The following is a 22,141-nucleotide window of genomic DNA, read 5'->3' as shown; positions in this document are numbered from 1 at the left end:
TAAACCAGAACTGTCACTAAAGCTAAAATGATGAAACTGAGGTTATCGTACTTTGGACACATAATGAGAAGACATGAGTCACTAGAAAAGACAATAATGCTGGGAAAAACAGCAGGGAGTAGAAAAAGTGGAAGGCCAAACAAGAGATGGATTGATTCCATAAAGGAAGCCACAGACCTGAACTTACAAGATCTGAACAGGGTGGTTCGTGACAGATGCTCTTGGAGGTCGCTGATTCATACAGTCACCATAAGTTGTAATCGACTTGAAGGCACATAACAACAACAAATCACTAGAAGCTAAAATGATGAAACTGAGGTTATCATACTTTGGACACATCATGAGAAGACATGATTCACTAGAAAAGACAATAATGCTGGGAAAAGCAGAAGGGAGTAGAAAAAGAGGAAGGCCAAACAAGAGATGGATTGATTCCATAAAGGAAGCCACAGACCTGAACTTACAAGTTCTTAACAGGGTGGTACATGACAGATGCTACTGGAGGTCGCTCATTCATATCGTCGCCATAAGTCGTAATCGACTTGAAGGCACATAACAATAACAACAGAATAACAGAGGAAGAGGAGGCAACAAAACCCAGCCTTTCGCCACTCCTCTTTTTTTTCTTCCAAGAAAGAAACCTGAAGTAGTGGGTTCTCTCACAGAAGGAGAAACAGAGAGAAGGGGAAAAATTAGAGCGAAAAAAATCAACCATCTCTCGCACCCCGGGATTAGAGAAGCTCCTTTCCCCCGCTCCCTGATATCGTTTTTTCAACTATTCCCTTCCCAACCGCTACAAACTCTTCGCTCCGCCCTTTTGGTCGTCCAGTGATGATAGCAAACAAGCGCGGAAGACAGAAAGGCGGCGCCCCCTTACAGGAAGACGGACCAATCAGACGGCTTCGGTAATCGCCCTCTTTTTACTGTCTCCCCCTCCCTTTTAAAAAAATAATAACGCGATAACAGCTAGTCGGGTGGAGTTGTTGGATTTTCTTAACGCCAGTAATTGACGAACGAGAAAAAGTTGCGAGAGAAAAGATGGTAGGTAGCTGTAGGAGGGTCGTGATGGAGGTAGTTTCTCTCACCTCAGAAACGCACAGTTCTCTTTAGCCGGAGGAGTTTATATTTGGCTGTTATGCTATCCTCCCATTTTCCCTTCACGGAGTGGTACAGTCCCATTGCTCACTTTGTTAGATTGAGACCCATGTTTTCTTCTCTTTGTGGTATTGTCCACAAGTGCCGCTCACTTGGTTGGGTTCTCCCATGTGTGTTCTCGTTCCAATGTGCCTTTCACCCCAGTTGCCTCCGTGGTGGTTTATTCTTCTTGGAACTTTTCTCCCCCTTCCCTCGCATGAATGGTACATTCTACAGGTAGGGTTTGAAAAGAGGGAAGGCGAGAGAAGGGATTTCAGATTTCTGAGGCGTGCGGGCGTGTGTGTGTAAAAAGGAAATGGCAAAGAACTAGGGAAGCTTAGTGGAGAAAGTATACGGAGCCTCCACACTGCAAAGATGAAGCTAGGGATGCGCCTCTCATCAAGGATCACTGGCCTAAATCCCACCTTGCATAGCTGAAGACTGCTCAGCTTGCTGGATGTTGCATTGCACTGAGAGTCAACGTGGTGCCTTCCAGGTTTTTGGACTCCAGCTGCCATCATCCCTGACCATTAGCTACACTGGCAGAGGCTGATGGGAATTGGAAGTCCAAAACTTCTGGAGGGCACCATGTTGGCTACCTATGCTGTATTAAAAGCCAAGATAGCATGAAGTGTACCTTCACTTGGCACATGCATGCATATGGCTTTGATATAAATTACATTTGTATGCTGTCTGCATTTCATGATGGAATTTGAGATGGTGTACATAGGATTCTCAGGCAGTCTCCCATTTGGATGTTGACCCGATGCAGACCTGCTTAATGTCAGCAAGATTGCAGTATCATGTGGTTTGATAAGGATAAAAAAATGTAAATAGGCCAAAAGGCCATGCAGCGCAGGAGATACAGTCCTGACATTTCTGGACAAAGCTCAAGAATATACAAAATAAACACATCTTGGTAGTTTTCTTTGTCTCCATATGAATAAATTTTGCATCCTTGACTCATCTAGGTCAAGCCTTGGTGAATATCCTGGCCTTCCAAGTTGGAAGAAAGATTCAGGACAGACCAAAGAAAGTTCTTCCTGCAGCACATAGTTAAGCTATGGAATTCGCTCCCACAAAAGGCAGGGACGTTCACCAAATTGAATGGCTTTAAAAGAGGATTATACAGATTCATGGAGGAGAAGGCTATCACTGGCTAGTAGACATGATGGCTATGGTCTATCTCCATAGTCAGAGGCAGCATGCTTTTGAATACCAGTTGCGGGAAACCACAGGAGCGGGGAGGGCTCTTGCACTCAGGTTCTGCTTACGGGCTTCCCATGGGCATCTGGTACCACTGTGAAAACAGGGTACAGTAGGGCCCCACTCATATGGCAGGTTATGTTCCGGACCCCCGCCGAAAAGCGAAAACCGCTGAAAAGCGGAACAAGCACCATATGAGTGGGGCTTTAGTCTAATTGTGTCTAATTGATACCACCGCATTAGCGAAGCACCGTAAAGCGAGGCCCTACTGTACTGGACTAGATGGTCCTTTGGCCTGATCCAGCAGGCTCTTCTTATGTTACATTCTTAATATTGTAGTTTTGCAAACCTCAGACTTCTTCCAGTCCTGCTGATATCTCCATCTTGTTTGTGGATGGGGCCGTTTTGATTACATAAGAGAATTGAGATTGCTGTTAGTGTATTGTTTGTTTATTTATTGCATTTCTTTACCATCTCTGCCAAGGCACCCAGTTCCAGTTTAAAATATTGATTCAAACAAATGATACAAATATTCTCAGGCTGACTTCAGGAGCTAATGCCACTAGGTCCCTGGCCTGGGCTACCTCACATCTGCCTTCCCTCACGACACACAGGTCTTAAGCACCCCAGGAAATGTGGATATGAGGCTGTCCCAACTGTTGATTGTTCCTTCAAGAGCTGGTGGTTATGTGCTTCCTGTCCTGGGTTTCTGTGTTATGATCTTATCTCGTATGCTGAGGCAGGAGAACAAGGGGGAAGAAAAAGTTTTCTGCTACGCTCAAGCATGCTCCAGAATCCCCTGGACTGCTTCAGGATTGAATGACTTGCATCAAAATAATTTATGTGCATTCAGCTATGCATGTGACGTTAACATTGCCACACTCATGTACATATCCAACACGTTCAGGCATGTTGGCATGCTTTCTTTTGTGCACCAAAATAAATTCCAAAGTACATACATTTACTTTCAACAAAAATCACCTGATAAATGTCTCTGTGTTGAGTTTGCCCTGTAGAATAGGGGAATCTTAGTTATATTATGGAAAAACCTTTAAATTAAGGCACTTAATGTAAAAAAATCTAGTTTGCCTTTCAAAGATAATGTACAAGAGAAATCTTTGAGGAACTATGCAATATTAACTGATAGTGGCCTGGTTCATATTTCACATTAAATTATAGTTCAAAACAAACTATGGTTTAGTGTGGAAGGGTTCCTGGGGTGCCCCTCCTCCTACAAAACAAGCCAGATTCTTGTTTGTCAAACCATCAAAACCTGGACTCATTCACATTAAACCATAGTTGAGTTCTTATCTTGTCCCTGTGGTGCTCAGAGGTATTTTCAGTTTGTAAGACAAGAATGCATACTTCAGCATCTGATTCTGAATGTCTTGGTGGATTAGCCGAAGATCCATTCTAGATCCCCATTTTTTCCAAGAATCCCAGCAACTGGTTTGGACAGAAGTTATTACCTTAGAATAACAACTTGAATCATGATGGTGTATTCAAACTTTGTGTTTGAATCACTGGGGCCAGAGCCGCCCCTAGGCACTGGGTAGCGGGGCAGTTGCCCCAGGCCCTGCACTTTGGGGGGCCCCCACGCTTGGCGATCTGCATATAAAAGCAGCCGCCGTGTCCTCATGGCCACAGTAGGGAGCTGAGGGGAGCATAGAAATGAGCCGGGAGGAAGAGGTGCAGCGGCGGTCTCCTGATGGCCATGGTAGCGAGCCGGGAAGGAGAAAACCTCGCAGCGAGAAATGCTAAGCGAGTCTACAACAAAGGCTGCAAAAAAGGGAGCCGCAGCTGAAAAATACAAAGCTGCCGCTGCCGCCAACAAAGGCTGCAAAAACGGGAGCCACAACTGCAAGGTCCTAGCAGCCGAAGTACAAAGCCTCCGCTGCTGCCTGGAGGAAAAGATATATAGAGAGAGAAAGAATGTGGGGGGCCCCAACTATGCTTTTGCCCCGGGTCCCGCACATGCTAAGGGAGAGCCTGACTGGGGCTATATAATCTAAGCGAATCAAAAACATAAGAACAGTCTTTCTGGACAAGACCACAGAACTATTCAGTACAATTCACAGGGTTGGATATACTGTTGCTTCCAACAGTGGCCAACCAGATGCTTTTGGAAAGCCCACAGGTAGCCCCCCCCACTTCCAGTTCCAAGTATTAGTGTACTGAAGTAGAGCAATTAGTGTATGTTCTTTATGTAAATATGTTATATTTTGTATATTGTAAAATAGCTGTACACTAAAAAAAGCTAAACAGTTAGAATTAATAGTGTCTAAGCTCCATCATCTGCAACATTTGTTCAATAGGTCCTGTTTTGTGAAGGGGTTAGCAATGTGTGGCTTTCACATAAATATTGTTCAGCAATATTATGATCCTGATTATGATAATTCCCCTGTATTAGTAGTATTAGTATTATGATTATGATTACGTCTGTCCCACCCTTCTTCCCAGAAGAAGCCCAGGGTGGTAAACAAAGGACAAAACACTAAAAACATCTTAAAATATCTCAAAAATAAAACATTTTAAATCATCTGAAAAAGCAATTCCAGAACAGACACAGACTGGGATAATGTTTCTGCTTAAAAGCTTGTTGAAAAAGGAAGGTTGAGAAATATTGAGAAATCAGATTTCACCTTTTAAAAGGCAATTGTGTAGTCACTAATTCTGTGTTGTATTTACATTTAGCACCAGTTTAATACACTTCACAGGAAGCATCTGTATATGTACTTCAAGAAACAATGTTTGCTTCTTTTCCTTGATAGAATGCTAAAACTGGGGCATTAGTGATGTGATCAAAGATGGCATCCTTCTTAGCACAAGAAGATCAACTTGCTAAAAGGCATGAAGAAATGTAAGTACTTGTTTCAGACAAAGCCCTGACTGTTAGGTTTGGGGGGAAACACCCCAAAGTTTCACACTAATGGGTAAGAATTTGAAATATTTTTCTAGGCATGTTTACATTTATAGCAGTTTGTGATCTGATTTACCAGGCTAAGAATAACTGGGCTCTTATTCTGCATAAAAGGCTTTTGCTACTATGTAGATACTCCAGAAACAGTAACACACCTCTTACAGCAGTAACATCCCCCCCCCAAACTCTGGAAATTGTGACCATATAAAAATATTGCCTGTAGGGGGAGCTATGCTGCCAGTGCTGCGCCTCTAATGAAATGCTACATGAAGTCCTGATCATTAGCATCGAATATTCCAATTCAGTTCCAGCTAGAGGTGAACAATAGGAGTCAGCCTCCCTAAATTCAGTGTGAAGCCAATTTCAATCCATTGTTTTTTGTTCATGTTGAAAATAAAATTTTGGAATATATGTAGATATTATAAAAAGTTTACATTTGAATTAATAACAATGTTTTAACTACGTTTTGAATAATTTGGTTTAATGTAAAATTGTGATCTGTAATGCTTTTTTAAATTGTGAAAAGTAATCCTCCATCTTCCAGCTGCTCTGATGTGAATCAACGGGTGCTTTAGGCCAAGGTGGTGGTTATGGAATATTCAGAAGTGTGGCATTTGCTGAAGCTAGGTATTGTTCTCCAGGTTAAGTCCATGTGGTGTTAATTAAGGTGTCAAGCCTATATATCCAGACATTTTCTCATTTCAATTTTTTTTAATCAGATGGCATCTCTGTTGCAATAACTGATACATTATGGATGCAGGGATTATCTGAATTGAAGTACTTTGCTACTGATTATTCCAGTTTTTCATCAAGATTGTGGATTTATTGTTCCTAAAACATGCACATAGGTCAGTTGTTGTTTTACCCATGTACTGAACATGGCAACCTGGGCATTTGCACCCCATGGTGTAAATTATATTACAGGACCTGCAGGTGACGTTTTGCTTTATATGGTAAGTTCTTCCAGTCACTGTGCTGAGAAGGCAGAAGAGCTGAAGAAGGCAGAAGTTGAAACAGAAGAGAACTGCTGGCTCAGACCTCTTGCAGTGACCAACCAGATACCTCTGGGAAACCCACAGGAGGCTTGAAGGGAACAGCCTTTTCCTGCTGCTGTTCTCCGGGAGATGGCATTTAGTGCTATACTGCCTCTAAATCTGGTGATTCTGTAGAATCATCATGACCAGTGGCCACTTACAGACCTATCCTCCATAAATTTGTCTAATCTCCTTTTAAAACAATCTGAGCTAATGGTTATCGCTACATTTTGTGGCAGTGAATTCCATAAATTAATTATGTGTTATGTAAAGATGTACTTGCTTTAATTTGTCCTCAGTCTGCTTGAATGGGGTTACCAAAACTGTACACACTACACAACATTCCACTATAGATTTTTTATAAGCACATTATGGTACTGGCAGTTTTATTTTCAGTGCTTCATGAACTCTAGCATGGATTTTGCCTTTTTCACAGCCACCTCATTCTATTAGCTTAATCAAGCCATCCACTATGACCCCAAGATCTCTTTACTCATTAGTCACTCCCAGTTCAGACACACACACCCATGAGTTGATATATGAGGTGGTATTCAACTAAATTTTTGCACTAGTGGAACAACTTCAATTAGTGCACAAGGATTCCCCCACTCCTCATGCCATCCCCAAATCTGCTCTGTAGGGTTGGGAGAATCCCCAGGACAGATTTAGGGGGCACATGGGGAGGAGGAGAACAGTCCTTTGCACAAGGAAAAATAGTTCAACTTAGTGCTATGTTGACTACAAGTCAGGGTTAGGACTTAATGCTTCAATGTGCATCACTTTACACTTCTTATATTGAACCTCATTTATTTTAATGCCCATTCTCTCAGTTTGGAGATAGTGTTTTGGAGGTTTTCACAATCCTTTTTTTTTGTTTTTATTACCCTGAATAATTTGGTGTCTCTGTAACGTTGGCCAGTTCATTGCTCACTCCAGATAATTTGAACAAGCTAAAAAGCACAGGTCCCAATACTGATCCTTGGCGGATCTCTCTTCTTACATCTCTCCATTGAGAGAAATGCTCATTTATTCCTGCTCTCTGCTTCCTCTTCTTTAACCAGCTGTTGTTCCATCAAAGGACCCGTCTTCTTATCCTGTTTATTAAGGAGCCTTTGGTTTAAGGACTCAGTCAAAAGTTTTTTTGGAAGCCTAAATATATTGTTGCGCACCTCCCCAGTCTCCAAGCGGTGAGATTTCCAGGGTTCCTGCACTCCTCCAGGGTTTGGTTTCCTTGGGGAAGAAGGTCAGCGGAGACTGCAGTGTGTTTATGAAATACAGTTTATTTATTTACACACATTCCAACCTGAGCTTAAGATGGAGGGGGTTCAAGGCATCAGCAGTCCAATATCCAGCTTTTCCATCTGTATTACAGGAGTCATCCCAAATGCCATGGTGCAGTCTCTCTGCCTGTTCCAGTCTCCAAGCATTCTCCAGACACAACTAAAAACTACAAGCCTCTCCTGGGCTCCAGGAAGGGGGAGGGATGCTCTCCAGAAGAGTTTCAATGACAAAAGGGTCTTCCTGGCCCATTCACCAGTTGCTGGGCAACCAATAATCCCATTATCCTACCTGGCCACTCTATTTGTTTAACAAAGGAAATTCATCTGGCTAGCAGAGCCAGCCCCAAGGCACAGGATTCCAAATCAGAGGCTGGAAAGGGGACTCACAGGGATCATCCGTTCCAACCCGCCCCAAACTCATAACAATATAATATCTTCTAGGTCACCCCTATCTATGCACTTGTGACACTAAAAAAAATTCCAAATGATTGTGAGGTAGGGATTTCCTTTGTAGAAGCCGTGCTGATTCTCCTCAGCAAGACTGGTTTTCTATATGTTTAATCATTCTATCTTTAATAATGCAGCCCCATTTGATATAACAACTGCTGTTTCTGCAGTATGAAGAACACTGAAAAGTTTGATGCTGCCTCAGTGTGCTTCAGTGGTTGAAAAGGCATGGAGAATGTTAACACTATTTAGGAAAGGGTAAAAATAGTACAGAAATTGTCGTAAGTTTAGTACAGAAATCTGTGAAAGCTCTTATGTGCATTTCTGATTGTTGCTTTTCGCAGAGGAAATAGCACATCTTGCAACACAAATAGTTGTGGGTGTAATAAGAAGTGGAGACTTAATAGAATTCAGCTGAATTAATTGAGAAAAGAGATAATAACTGAGGCAATATTATTTGACGTATGGAATCCAGGAATGGTTGCAGAGAATCTGAATACAACGATACTTACTCAACTTAAGCAGAAGAAATATTTTTCTTTTCTTTAGGGCATGGGTGGAGAACCTCCAGATGTTGGACTCCAACTTCCATCAGCCCCAGCTAGCATGGTCAATGATCAGGGATGATGGGAGATGTTATCCAGCAACATCTGGAGGGCTACACCTTCCTGCTTTAGGCCAGGGACCATAACTCAGTTGTAGAGCACATGCTTTGCATGCAGAAGATTCAATCCTGGTATCTCCAGTTGAAAAAATGGATAATATAGCAGGTGATGGGGGAGAGAGACTGTCTAAGAAAATGGTTAGCTGCTAGTTAGTATATAATACTGATACTGAAGAATTCATCCATCCCATGTTGTGCTTTATCACAGAGCTTGGAAAAGTTACTTTTTTGAACTACAACTCCCATCAGCCCCAGCCAGCATGGCCACTGGATTGGGCTGATGGGAGTTGTAGTTCAAAAAAGTAACTTTTCCAAGCTCTGCTTTATCATAATAACAATAAGTCTGAGAAGAATTACTGGGTTTGTCCAGCCTCTGCAGAAAAGAGTTAATACTTGTGCTGCAAAACAAAAACAAAACCCTTCCGTTATTATTGGCTCATCATGACCAAGTGTCCATTGCAATGTTGTCTATTTAGCAAGGCAGAAGAGTTGAGGAAAACCCTTTATTTATGTTTTTGATGAGTTTTGAATGCAATTACTTTGTTTCAGATATTTTTGAATATTTGGTTGTATTCTAATATCTCTCCCCCCCCCCCCGGTGCTCCACATTTGAATCTGTAGTGACTGTTTGTATACAGCAGGTTTTCTTTGTCTTCTCAAGGTGTTAGTCAATTAAGAGTGATGGGGAGGTATCTGTTTAGAACTGGATTTGAGATTCTAGGGCTCATTATTTCACCTCAGAGATACCCATCTCCTACCCTTTTGATGCTTGTTCAGTACTCTTTGTTTTTCTAAGGTTCTCCTTCCTGTCCTGTTGTCTCCTTTCTAAGGCTTTGAGCTGGTGTGGAGAGTCTGTCTTGTTTGGTGATGGGAGAAAGGGGCTAATAAGCCTCTTGTCTTCTAGCCCTTCCAAAGTACTCTCTGTACAGCCAGCTTCCCCTCTCCCAGCTTCACTTTCTTATAATGGGGAAAGCCCTCCTCTCATGTTTATATGCTTTTGTATTTTCCAGGTTTCCCTTGTCTTGTCAAGGTGTTCATCAATCCAAAGTGATTGGGGTCTTCTTCCTCCTGTTGTTCCCTTTTGGGAGATACCCAGTAGTGTACCAAGGGCAGCGCGGGGGGAGTGGGCTGTCCTGGATGCAGGCAATAAGGGGGTGCTGCTACAGCTGCCGCTCACTATGCCAACTGGAGCGGAGGCCTCAGCAACAGCCTCCCGAAGTAGGGCCAGATCACGGAAGAGGAAGAGGAGGGCCATACTGTGGGGAAAGAGACAGGCTGCAGGCTGGGATGTGCGAAAAACTGGGGAAGGGTGGAATTAAGTGGGTATTTGCTCACCCAAGCAGGTAGGCTGTGTCTTGCCCCACTGTGTGGTGCCTCCACTTCCTGTTTCTCTTTTTCCTCCACAGTATGGCCCTGTTGGGGAAGCTATTGCCGAGGCTTCCGCTGTATTGTTTGGTTGGGGGGCTGCTCTCCTGCCTCCTTCTTCTCTGTGGTGGCGGTGGCAGATTGGCGGCAAATCCATAGCGGCTGCCGATCTCATCCCTACAATCCCCTGGCATGCTGATTGGCTCCCACCATCTTTTGTGGGAAGGAGAGAGTCAGGAGCAGTTGAGAGTAAGAGGTTTAAAGAGAGGCAAGGAGGGCGGACAGTTAAGCCCAGGTATTTACTTTAATTATTTAGGCAGAGGTTCTCAAATGGTGGTCTTCGCCTCCTCTGCCCTGTGGCTTGGAATTACTTTTAAAAAACTGTGCTGGGGGCTGGGGCTAGCTGGGAGGGTGGGGATATCACTACAAGCTCATGCTACCAGCCAGCAGCAAACTTTTGGTGAGATGGGGGCTTGCTTTTAAAAAAAATTATGGAGGGAAGGATGGAGCAATGGGTGGGTCCCTGCATGCTCAGAATGCTGTTCATTGCTAGCAAGGTGAAGCTGGTGGCAGGTGCTTCCTTGCCCCAGGGAGTATCTTTGCTGAAGGGTGTGTGTGCTCAAGTAGAGGGGGGGAGAGGTATGTATGCAGGTGTGCTTAGTTACTGATGTGGGGGTTGCTCAAGTAGTATGTCTGTGTGTGTGAGAGAGAGAGAGAGAGCGAGCCAGACAGAGACAGAGAGAGAGAGAAGCTGTAAGGGGGCATGGCCTGACTCATGAAGGGACCCTACACTTCTAAATTTACCACTACACTACTCTTTGGAAATAACAACAACAATAATAATAATAATAGTGTAGTGATTAGAGTGTTGGACTTGGACCTAGGAGACCAGGGTTGAATCCCCACTAGGCCATAAAGCTCACTTGATCTTGGACCATCCACTGTTTCTCATCCTAACCTACCTCACAGGGGTGTTGCAAGGATTAAATTGGGCGGGAGAACCATGTTTGTATGCCTCCTTGAGCTTGTTGGAGAAAAGGTGGGGTAGAATATAATAAGTAAATAAAGTGGTCCCCAGGGAGAATGAGTCCCTTGGGCTGAAAAAGATTCCCCATCCCTGCTTTAGAGAAAGGGAAGAGAACCTCCAGCAGTGGACTCTGCAACAAAGAATTCTCTATAGCAAGGATAGGGGCCATGTCATCCTCTAGACTCTGTTGGACGCCATCTCCCATTATTCCCAGTCAACATAGCTAATGGTCAGGAATGATGGGAGCTGTAGTCCAGCAGCACCTGGAGGGCCACAGGTTAGCCATTCCTGCTTTATAGTGCTGCTGCCTTCTTTTTAAACACAGGCGATGCTTTCCCCCATCACTGATATTGGAAAAAGAGCTTCATTCTTGCCTGCCATAGAGCTTTTAGAGCAGGGTTGGGCATCATGTGGGACTTGTTATTTATTGCAGGTAGGGAAAGCTTGGAGAGGGAGAGAGAGTACGGGCTGGAGGGGGTAAAGCTGAGTGGGTGGAGTGATGGAAGGAGGAAGGAGGGGAAAAGCTCTGTGCAAATGATCAGTTCAGACCTCTGGCAGAGTGATTTACCCCTCTCCTGGCAATCTGCTACGTGTAACCTGCTAACCACAGAGTTTTAAATTTATCCATCACCTTTTAATGCCATCCTTTTTCTACAGAATTCAAAGTAGCATTTTAGCCCACTGGCGGAGGTAAATTAGGCTGAGAGATAGTGAGGCCCAAGGCCACTCAGCCAGATTTACAACTGACTGGGGATCGGAACATAGATCTGCCGTGTGGCTGTAAACACACTAGTTGCCAGATCAAAACGTTTCCATTCACTACACTTGAAGGGGGAACAGATTGATCTGCCGATCAGCTGCAAAGTGTCTTTGAAGCTAATTAAAAGAAAACGTGCTCAGTTTGCTCCCAGGAGGTTTAACAGTAAAGAGGGGCAGTGTTTGGCTCTCATTGTGTGCCCCCATTTTAAGAAAACAGAGGTGGAGACACACTGGAACCGGCAGAACAGGGAGTGTGTTTCTCAGTGTTCCCAAAATGGCTGTTTTAGAACTGCAGTTCCCTTGCAAAAGCAAAAAATCTTCTATAGCTGGATCCCAACCAAGGCCTGTGGAAGGGAATCCTACTTATTTCTGAGTCAACATGTTTAGGATTACATCCTAGCAATCCAATCCCAAGCAGGTTTACTGAAAAAGTAAGTTCTGTCAGTAGTGCCTGGAGTCTTAACAGTTTTCTTATTGTTTGTATTGGTTCCGCCTCTCCATTAAGCCACTTTCTCCTCCACTTTTTACTTCAGTCTATCGCCCCAATAAGCCACTCTCTCCACTTTTTACCTGAGCCTCTCCCCCATTAAGCCACTCTCTCCTCCACTTTTTTACCTCAGCCTCCACCCATTTATACACCCTTGCTCGCCTCCTCCACTTTTTATCTCAGCCTCACCTCATCTGCCCCCATTTTGCCCCTCACTTTTCTCCCTCAGCCTCTTTTCTCTCCACACCTATTTGCCCAATTCCATTTTATATCTATGTCCCTTCCCCCACCTTAATTAAAAAAAACCCTCAGGCCCCACTGATTTGGCGGGCTGTGCTGTTGGCGTAAGGTGGCTCTGCTTGGTTCCCTCTCAGCCTGAGAGTGTGCAGTGTGGAGCCCATGGGGGGAGTGGCCAAGCTCCCTCAGCAGCCCCTTTTCCCCTCCTTCCCCTTGCTGTTTCCCTCACTCGTGATGGTCGAGACTGTTGCGACTGTGAGGGGATTATACAACGCTCAGGGTTGTTGTTTTTTGCTTTTTTGGCTTCCCCCGCCCGCCTTCCAGAGAGGCAGAGACAAGTCCCCATTTCCCCCCATTGACACAGCAACTGCCACGCAAGAAGACATGGAGGCAAAAGATGTCTATAGGAAGCAGCTGGTCCCACCTCACTAGGGCCCCATGCAAGGTCATATAGAAGAGGGGGTTGTTAAAAAATGTTCTGCTCCGGGTATCAAATATGCTAGGTACACCACTGGAGATACCTGCCTAAGTATGTAATGCATACTAGCTCACACCTAGTTACATGTTTCTTAACACTCTCAAATAATTCTACAGGGTTGGTGAGGCAGGACTTTCTTTTGTAAAAGCCGTGCTGATGCTTCTTCAACAAGGCTTGTTCTTCTACATTTTTAATTCTGCCTTTTTAATAATACTTTAACTATATTAAAGTAGGATTGAAATTAGGCTAATGGGTCTGTAATTCCGCAACTCATTCCCCTAGTTTCTTTTTTTTTTAAGTAAGTGGTGTTAGATTGCCTGTCTTCCAATCTTTGAAAGCCAGTTTTATTCACACTGCATGTATTCATTAGAACCTGAGCTGTTTAAAATCTCTTGTGTGCCTGCTGTCTGGGCCTTGTGATTTGCTGATGTGTAACTTGTCAGTCGTAGAACCTCCCTCTTTTGTTACCTGTATTTGACTTATGCTGCAATCCTAACCTTCATACGCTGAAGGGGGGTGTCATCTGCCCACAGGGAGGAGTGGCACTGATTGGGGGTGGGGATCTGTGCTGTGGAGGAGGACCAAACTCTGCCCAAGCAGAGGGTGCCCAAATATTTCAGGGTGGTGGTGGAAAACCAGAGGACACGCAGGGATCCAAAGTCCTGTGGATACCCTAAGGGGCCAAATCCTTGGGCTTCAGCCTTGAGCCTTGAGCTGTCATGAGAAGAAAAACCCACTACCTTCTGCCCTGACTGGCAGACATTAGTATGTCTTGGGTTGCAACTGTGCATCTGCTGCTCCCTGCTGGCCTTGTTAGGATTTCTTTGACCATTATTCAGATATCCTCCCTGAAAAAGCTTTAGGCCTGGTTCAGGCATGACAATCTGTCCAATTTTTTCTGCAGTGAAGACTGATACAAGAATTCATTTAGCTTCTCTGCTGTCTTTCTGTCCACATACAGCATTCTTTTCACATTTGCATCACTTAGTGGTCCAACAGCCTGATTTGCTGCTTCAGGTTTATTGAAACAATGGCTTTATTTTAATGATTTTAACATTATGGCCCTCAAATTCTGTTTTACCTTGCTGTATTGTACATTTTATTTTGCTAGAGTGTTTGCTGCTTTCTACTTTCTTCATTTGGGCAAGTTCTCCATTTTCTGAAGAAAGCCTCTCTGTAGTGTCCTTGGCTCTGCTTGTTAATCATGCTGTATTTTCTTGGACTTGTTTGTACCTTTCCTAATCTGTGAGATGTGTTTTATTAGCTTCTATTATAGTGATTTTTTAAAATAAGTTCCAAGAGATGTGACTTTTCTGAATGTCCCTTTCAACTTAATCCCTGCATTTTGTGAGAAGTTTCCTCTTTTGAAAATAGATATGATGGTGTGGAGTTTCTGGGTAACTTTCCACTTGAATTTGATTGTGCTGTGGTCACACCAGGCAGGGAAGTCACCAATGCTACCATCTTGCTTGTCACAAATCCATTTCTCTATGTTCCCAATTGTCAAATCTCCCACTAGTGGTTGCTCTGTAGGAGATTTTCTCCCAAGGATATAGAGTTATCCTCATCACCAGGTAGAGAAAAACAGCCAGGGAGCCTTTGCTATAAAGGCTGATTATAAGTTTGGGACCTGGAAAGAACCTTATTGTACCATTGGAAATGAAGTGGAAGTTTGGAAAAACCTTGTAGAACAAAGGGAATATTTCAAAAGACCATTTATGTCAGGAACAAACTTATCTGATGGGTTTTCTAATTGAATGCTACATGTTTGTTCTGTTAAAAATGAATAAAACCAGTTAAAATATGTCTGATTATGTTCAGGAGTTCTTGATTATGAGGAAGATAAATGAATATGCTTTAAAATGTGCAAGCCAATTGAACAGATGTGCGAAGCCAGGGTTGGGAATGTGACAGCATTTCTTCTGAATGTGAACATGGACTATGTACAATAGCAGAACTCAATTAATCTATATTACTACTAATGCTGCAGTTTCCTAACTTTGCATTACAAACACATCTCTTCTGAGGTGTTCAGTGCTAGTGTCTCATCTGTGCACAGAGTCTGCTTGTTGTACAACATAATGGTTACTTTCTCCATGGGAGCACAGCAAGGATGGGACTTCCTGTGCTTTTCCCCTCCTGCGGTGCACCCACGCTCTATTCAACATAATTAGAGACAATTGGGTGAGGGTAAAAGGTTGTTGTTTTTCTGGCTGTTGTGCAGAAAGAATGTTCTGCCCACTTATCAGAATGTTTCCCTTTTGTAGACTGTCTCAGAGATTGGTGTTGCTTCAGCAGATGGCGAATCATCAAGGAGACAAAGAAGCTGAGAAGACATGGCAAATGCAAGAAGCTGATGCAGCTCATAAAAGAAATGTAGCACTTTTAAATGTAAGTTTCCGTCACTTTTAACCAATAACTGTATAGTGAGGTTTCCATATGGCATTTTAAATACATTGTTTTCTGCAGAGTTTATATAATTTGCTTGTTTGTTTGTTTGTTTTACTGCATTTATATCCCTGCAAAGAGCTCAAGGTGGCAAGGATATTTATTGTATCCTCACAACAGCCCTGTGAAGTAGGTAAAGCTGAGAAACAATGGATGCTCCTGGTCACCCATCATGCTTCTCTGTGGTGGCACTCCCATCTCTGGAATGCCCTCCGTATATCAGTGCAACTGCTGGTGATGTTACAGTCTTTTGGACACCATGTCAACAGTTATTTGTCCAGACATTTTAAAGCTGATTAGTCTTTATTGTTAGTCTATTCTGCTTGTTTTAGCTGCCTCTTATATGTTTATGATTATGTTGTTTTATTTACTTTAGGCATGATTAGCTTGTTCTGCTAGCTCTATCTCACTGATCCATCTGAAGCAGGAAAGGCTGTGCAGGTGCTGGGCCAGGGCCTAGAAACAATGATGGCCTGGGTGAATCCTGAAACTGAATCTTGGTTAGATGGAGGTTCTGTGGGTAGGTGGTTCTCGAGTCCAGGAGATGGCCTGTTTTGGATGGGGTTGCACTCCACCTGAAGGAACAGGTACATAAGTGCAAGTGGCCTCAATAGCAAGGAATGCTTATGCCCAACTACGTCTGGTTCATCAACTATTGTCGTTCTTAGAATGGGATGGCCTGGCCCATAATCCATGCTCTAATATCCTCACAGTTCAATTGCTGCAATGCACTTTAGGTGGGGTTACCCTTGAAGACTGGTTGGAAACTGCTGTTAGTGCAGAATGCAGCTGCTAGGGGGCAGCTATATGGGATCATGTGGCATCATGGCCAGATTTATAATGGTGCAATTGCAGCAGGGCTCATGCCTGCAAAGGAGCCCACATTTTTAGCTGTCATTTTTTTAAAAAAGTAAGTCCATCGGTCTTGTATAAAAATTATAGGAAGCCAAATGTGCTTTGCTCCTGGCTAGGGTCCCACTTCTCAGTATTTTTAACCAGTGCGTGAAGTCAGAGCTGTACTTGACAAGTGAGTTGTTTCAACACCAGGAGATAGGAATCCCTGGGTCCTAAAAAACTATTTTCCCCTTCTCTTTAGTGCACTTTATCTCATTTTTTCATCCATAGAATCTCTGTATGTTTTCCCAGGCCTGGTGGCAGCAGTTGGCCAGGTTGGAGAAAACAGTTGTAATTGATAAAGTACAGCCTTATTTGCTCTAAATGATTTGCGTATCTCTCCCCCCAAAACAATATAATAAATGGTCAGAAAGTTTGGAGGTTTGGGGATAGGAACTGACTTACAGTGTTCTCTGTGAACAAAATTAAGACTTTGGCTAAGTATAATCTGAACAGGGTTAGACTTTAAATGTTAAGATTTGTGTTGACATTTGTGCAAAGTTACAATGGTAAGAAGTGTGTAGAAAGTAGATGGTTGATTTTAAAAAAATTAAGGTTTTATTACTGATTATGATTTGTCTTATTATTGATCTTTGTAAGCCACTCTGGAAGTGTTTTTTGGCTGAAGACCAGGGTAAAAATGCTTAATCTTTTGTCAGTTATATAGTATGCAAAATAAAAATCTTGCTGCTTCAAGACAATGGAGTTTGCTTGGTTTCTTGAAGCAACCAGATGTAAAAATGGATTCAGCAAACCAGAAATAAGCCATCTTTTCTTTAAAGTGGGGGAAGGGAAGTCCCTTTGAATATAAGAGCTAAGGATCCATCTAGTCCAGCATCCTGCCTCCCACTATGGCAGCCAGATGCACCAGGAAGCCCATAAGCAGGGTTTGGAGCCAATAACCCTTTTGTGTTGTTTGTCTGTCCTCCCTCAGCATATTCGGAGCTAGAATGCCTCCAAACCTGGGAAAGGAAAGGTGTCCGTCAATTGATATTTAGCCAAGATTGCTCCAGGTTCAGAGGCAGTCTTCTTCTGAATATGCTGAGGGAGGAGAGACAGGAAAGGGCTTTTGGTCTCAAACTGTGCTTTGTCTAATCGCCTTTAAAAGGGTTTGTGAGCCAGTGGCCAATACCACATGATGTGCCATGTGGAGGATTTCTTTTTCTTCTGAATCTATTGCTCCCCTTGAGTTTCACTGGTGGATCCTGAGTTCAGTGTTATAGAAATTATTAAAACCTACAAATACCATGCAAACTCAGAAGAAAATCACCCTGTGCTTTATAGATTACAGCAAAGCCTTTGACTGTGTAGATCATGAAAAACTATGGAATGCTTTAAGAGAAATGGGGGTGCATCTGATTGTCCTGATGCGCAACCTATACTCTGCACAAGAGGCTACTGTACGGACAGAATATGGAGAAACTGACTGGTTCCCTATCAGAAAAGGTGTGAGACAGGGGTGTATCTTACCACCCTATTTATTTAATTTATACACAGAACATATCATATGGAAAGCAGGATAGGACCAAGATGAAGGAGGTGTGAAAATTGGAGGGAGAAATATCAATAATTTAAGATATGCAGACGATACCATACTTCTAGCAGAAACCAGTAATGATTTGAAATGAATGCTGATGAAAGTAAAGGGGAAAGCACAAAAGCAGGACTACAGCTGAATGTCAAGAAGACAAAAGTAATGACAACAGAAGATTTATGTAACTTTAAAGTTTGTTTATTTATTTATTTATTTTATTCGATTTATTAGTCGCCCATCTGGCTGGAAACCCAGCCACTCTGAGTGACGTACAAAATGAAGGCATATAAACATCAAATATAAAAGTATATAAACATCAAAAAACAAGCAATAAAACTAAACAACAAAGTAGAAGCTATCCCCAAACCCACACAGCCCAACCCACACAGCCCAACCCAAAGATCAGAAAGTCCTCCTAAAGAAGCTGCGTTTGAAGGCTGGAGGGTGGGGCAAGGCAGGTGGAAACAGGCTCCCTTGATGGCAACAGAGTCTCTCTCCCCTCATCAATTGACAATGAGGACATTGAACTTGGAAGGATTATCAATACCTTGGCACAATCATTAACCAAAATGGAGACAATAGTCAAGAAATCAGAAGAAGGCTAGGACTGGGGAGGGCAGCTCTGAGAGAACTAGAAAAGGTCCTCAAATGCAAAGATGTATCACTGAACACCAAAGTCAGGATCATTCAGACCATGGTATTCCCGATCTCTATGTATGGATGTGAAAGTTGGACAGTGAAAAAAGTGGATAAGAGAAAAATCCACTCATTTGAAATGTGGTGTTGGAGGAGAGCTTTGCGGATACCATGGACTGCGAAAAAGACAAATAATTGGGTGTTAGAACAAATTAAATCAGAACTGTCACTAGAAGCTAAAATGATGAAACTGAGGTTATCATACTTTGGACACATCATGAGAAGACATGATTCACTAGAAAAGACAATAATGCTGGGGAAAACAGAAGGGAGTAGAAAAAGAGGAAGGCCAAACAAGAGATGGATTGATTCCATAAAGGAAGCTACAGACCTGAACGTACAAGATCTGAACAGGATGGTTCATGACAGATGCTCTTGGAGGTCGCTGATTCATAGGGTCGCCATAAGTCGTAGTCTACTTGAAGGCACATAACAACAAACCATGCAAACATTAGCGCAAAGCAGTATAAAAATACAAGTTGAAATCCTTTGTATGTTTACTCAGAATTAAGTTCCACTAAGGTCAGTGTGGGGGCTTACTCCGTGATAATAGTGTTTGGAATGTTCATTAATTGAATTTGGATTGTTAGAAGGATATAAACACTATCAACAGAAATGCAGCATAATCAATGGAACATTACAAATTAGCACTTGGTTTACACAGGCAGCAAGGGGCAGTAGCAAAAAGACACCAGTAATATTTGGTTTTCCAAGGCCCCACAAAAACCTGAAGCTGGCCCTGAACTTGCACTTCCCTTCATCCTAGCATCCAGGATGCATCCTTCCTGCAGTGGGTTCACCTGAGATCAGTGGGTTCACCTGAGTTGTTTCTACAAATAATACTTCACAGTAAGTGCAAATGCAAAATGTAATACCTTTGCAAAGATGCTTAGGCATGTCTCCTGCTGTGTAGGAGCTGAAGTCCGGGCACTCATTAAGAATTCCCTGTATAGTTAACTTACAGTACAACGGTGTGCATTTCTACTAAGAAGTCTCTTTGTGTTTAGTGGGTTTTACTCCAAGGTAAGTGAGTACAGTATTACAGCCTTTGCTTTCTTGTAAGGAAGGGGCAGAAGGGCTCAGAACTTTAATATAGGCAATCTGCTATGCTTAAAGTTATATTATGCAAGAGTATAAAGTCAAATAATTCTAACACAAATTATTATTAAGAAAATAAAAACTATTCTATAACATTTTAAAACCAGGTAAATTATCTCATTGATTTTGCTGTTGGAGAAGAATGTTGGAAAGTGGGAGTAGGTTTTCTTCTTCTTTACTGAGCACTTAGGAAAAACTGTGTACTTTTCCTTGCTATTTTACCTGAAAAACGTTTAACAGTAAATATATAAATGAATCATTTTAAAAATGAAAGCCAATCACACTGCTTTCCACAGTTCCCCACCCTCAGAGGCTACAGGGCTAAAATAACTCCTTAGGAACCAATCCCCTGTGCACACTAACCTAGGAGTAAGTTTTGTTGAACACAAGTGGGAAGCATCTAAAACATGCAATAACTGGGCCAGATCATGATTAGTTGAAACCTTGGAAATATAACAATTGGGACAGGACAGAAAAACATGGCCCTTTATAGTATAAAGATGCATCATTCTCGCTAAAGGAACCAAAATTTCATGTCTATGTTACAAGCACTAAGTCCTCTTTTGCAGCCATTGCCTAATGTCCTTCTGTATCTTCACAACAGCCATATGAGGTAGGTTAGACTAAGAGTTGGTGAGTGGCCCAAGACAGAAAGCATGTGAAAACAATGACAAGTTAAGTGAGTTTAAAATGTGAAAAAGCACATACTCAGTGTTTTCTTTTTGTTTGCCAAGTTTGGCCAAAAAAATTGTGTTTTGCTGACAGATTTGGAACTCCACAGGTTCAGGGTATTTTTTGTAGTCCACAAAGGTTTTTGCCATAATAAATTTCTTAGTTTTTAAAATACCACAAGACTTTCTGTGTGGTATCTAGGGTTGCCAGATTCATGGCCTGAGGCTGATCCTGTATCTTTAGGAGAAGAGAAAGTCAGCCAAGTGCAGGTGTTCTTGCAACACTGTAATGGGAAAAACCACAAGGTGGAATTCTCCCTTCCCCCTGCACAACTTTTAAAGATACAGAAGACCTCTTGGAGGCACCAAGAGTGGCAGATTAATCTCTGCCAGATGGGTGTCTAACAAATCTAAATAATAACAACAATAATAACAACAACAATAATAATAATAGTTAAGGCTAATTCAGAATATGGAAAAATAATTTCTGATTTCTTGACTCTTTCCCAAAAATAAAGGACAGTTGCAAGAGACCTATTTGTGTTATGCTGATGCAATCTGACATCAGGTTCATTAGGTTTTCAGCATATGCAACAGAATCCTTAGCTCCCAAATGCTTGCTAGCATGTTAATTAAGCTGTAGCGAAGCAACTGGGGTGTGCATGGAGGGAGCAGTTCTGTTTTGGGAGGGGGGGAATTCTATGCACAGAAACAGATTATACCCCATTCTGCTCCAAGCAGGATCCCTGTTGATGAAGGCCAATCTTTCCAATTGATGGTGGGCAGAACTGGCCATCACCATAATTGTGTATCAAAGAGCAGTACTTCATGTTTTTCACCATAAGATTTAGTGGTGGCAAATTGTTTATATAGAAGAAAGCAAAGAGGTATACCTGTGGATGTTACCAGAATGGGGGGCTGAACCTGTTCACTGCCCCTGCCAACCCCAGCCATTGGAAACTAAGCCTGTCCTTCTATTGACATAGCCAATTATGGGGAACCTCCAGCCCACAAACCATTTTGGTCAAGCCATGCCCAGCTTTTCTGGGCCTTACATCCTTTATGACTCAGAGTGTGATCCTGGTTCTTCCTTTGCAGCCACAGCTTGAATTCAAGCTAGCCTGCAAAGAAAGAAAGGAAAATTTGGGAGCACTAGAGTGTGCTCCGAATTCTTTCCTTTAAAATTGAATCACCTGACGTTAGGTGATTGACAGGTGGGCAGCTCCACCTACCTGTCAAAGCGGCCCTCAGGGTAGGGGAGTTCAGGTTCTGGACCACTGGCTGGATCCAGCTCCCCACCCATTCATAGCGCCATCCTGGTTGCTGTTTATTACTCTATAGTGTGGTGTAATATTTGGCCAATGGAATTTATTATTTAGAAACTGCCGTTTTATTGCTATAGTATAGATGGACGCATCAAAGGCTGCATTCTGACCCCAGGAGCCTTTTAAGAACAAAGATGGAGTTTAGAGTGAAACAGTCTCAAGATTTGGATACTACTATTTTTTTTCTTGCAGAAATCTTCTTCTTGTTAGCATCGATTTCAGCTTGGAGTGTCTGAAGCTTTTAGCAGTGAGGAGAAGAAATATTGTGAGTGTGCTCCAGGCTATGAAGACTTATCTACCCACTCTGATACAGAACACTCTGTAAAGATAAATCAGTCCTTTGGGTGCTTCTGTAGTCCTTCCAAGGAAGGTGCTGTCAGCTCATGATACTTCTTTCGCACTTGTTCGCCCATTCCAGCAAAGGCTATCTCCACAAA

At 42.7% G+C, this 22,141-nt stretch overlaps 1 protein-coding gene across 4 annotated transcripts in view; it reads left to right on the top strand.

Annotated features, from left to right (window-relative positions):
• The first annotated feature begins 802 nt into the window (after positions 1 to 802).
• CEP15 (centrosomal protein 15) overlaps positions 803 to 22,141 on the top strand; it is a 33,564-nt gene continuing 12,225 nt past the window's right edge. Inside the window, exons 1-3 of one of the 4 annotated variants that reach the window (XM_061622076.1) lie at positions 803 to 905; positions 5,112 to 5,200; positions 15,306 to 15,429. In XM_061622076.1, coding sequence (XP_061478060.1) covers positions 5,148 to 5,200; positions 15,306 to 15,429 — 177 coding nt within the window. In that variant the 5' untranslated portion in view covers positions 803 to 905; positions 5,112 to 5,147. The other 3 variants (XM_061622078.1, XM_061622074.1, XM_061622077.1) reach the window with 3 other exon arrangements.

Source organism: Rhineura floridana, chromosome 3, assembly GCF_030035675.1.
Source record: "Rhineura floridana isolate rRhiFlo1 chromosome 3, rRhiFlo1.hap2, whole genome shotgun sequence".
NCBI classification, from domain to species: Eukaryota; Metazoa; Chordata; class Lepidosauria; order Squamata; family Rhineuridae; genus Rhineura; species Rhineura floridana.
Note: the sequence above shows the minus strand (reverse complement) of the source record. Positions and strands in the feature narration are given on the sequence as shown.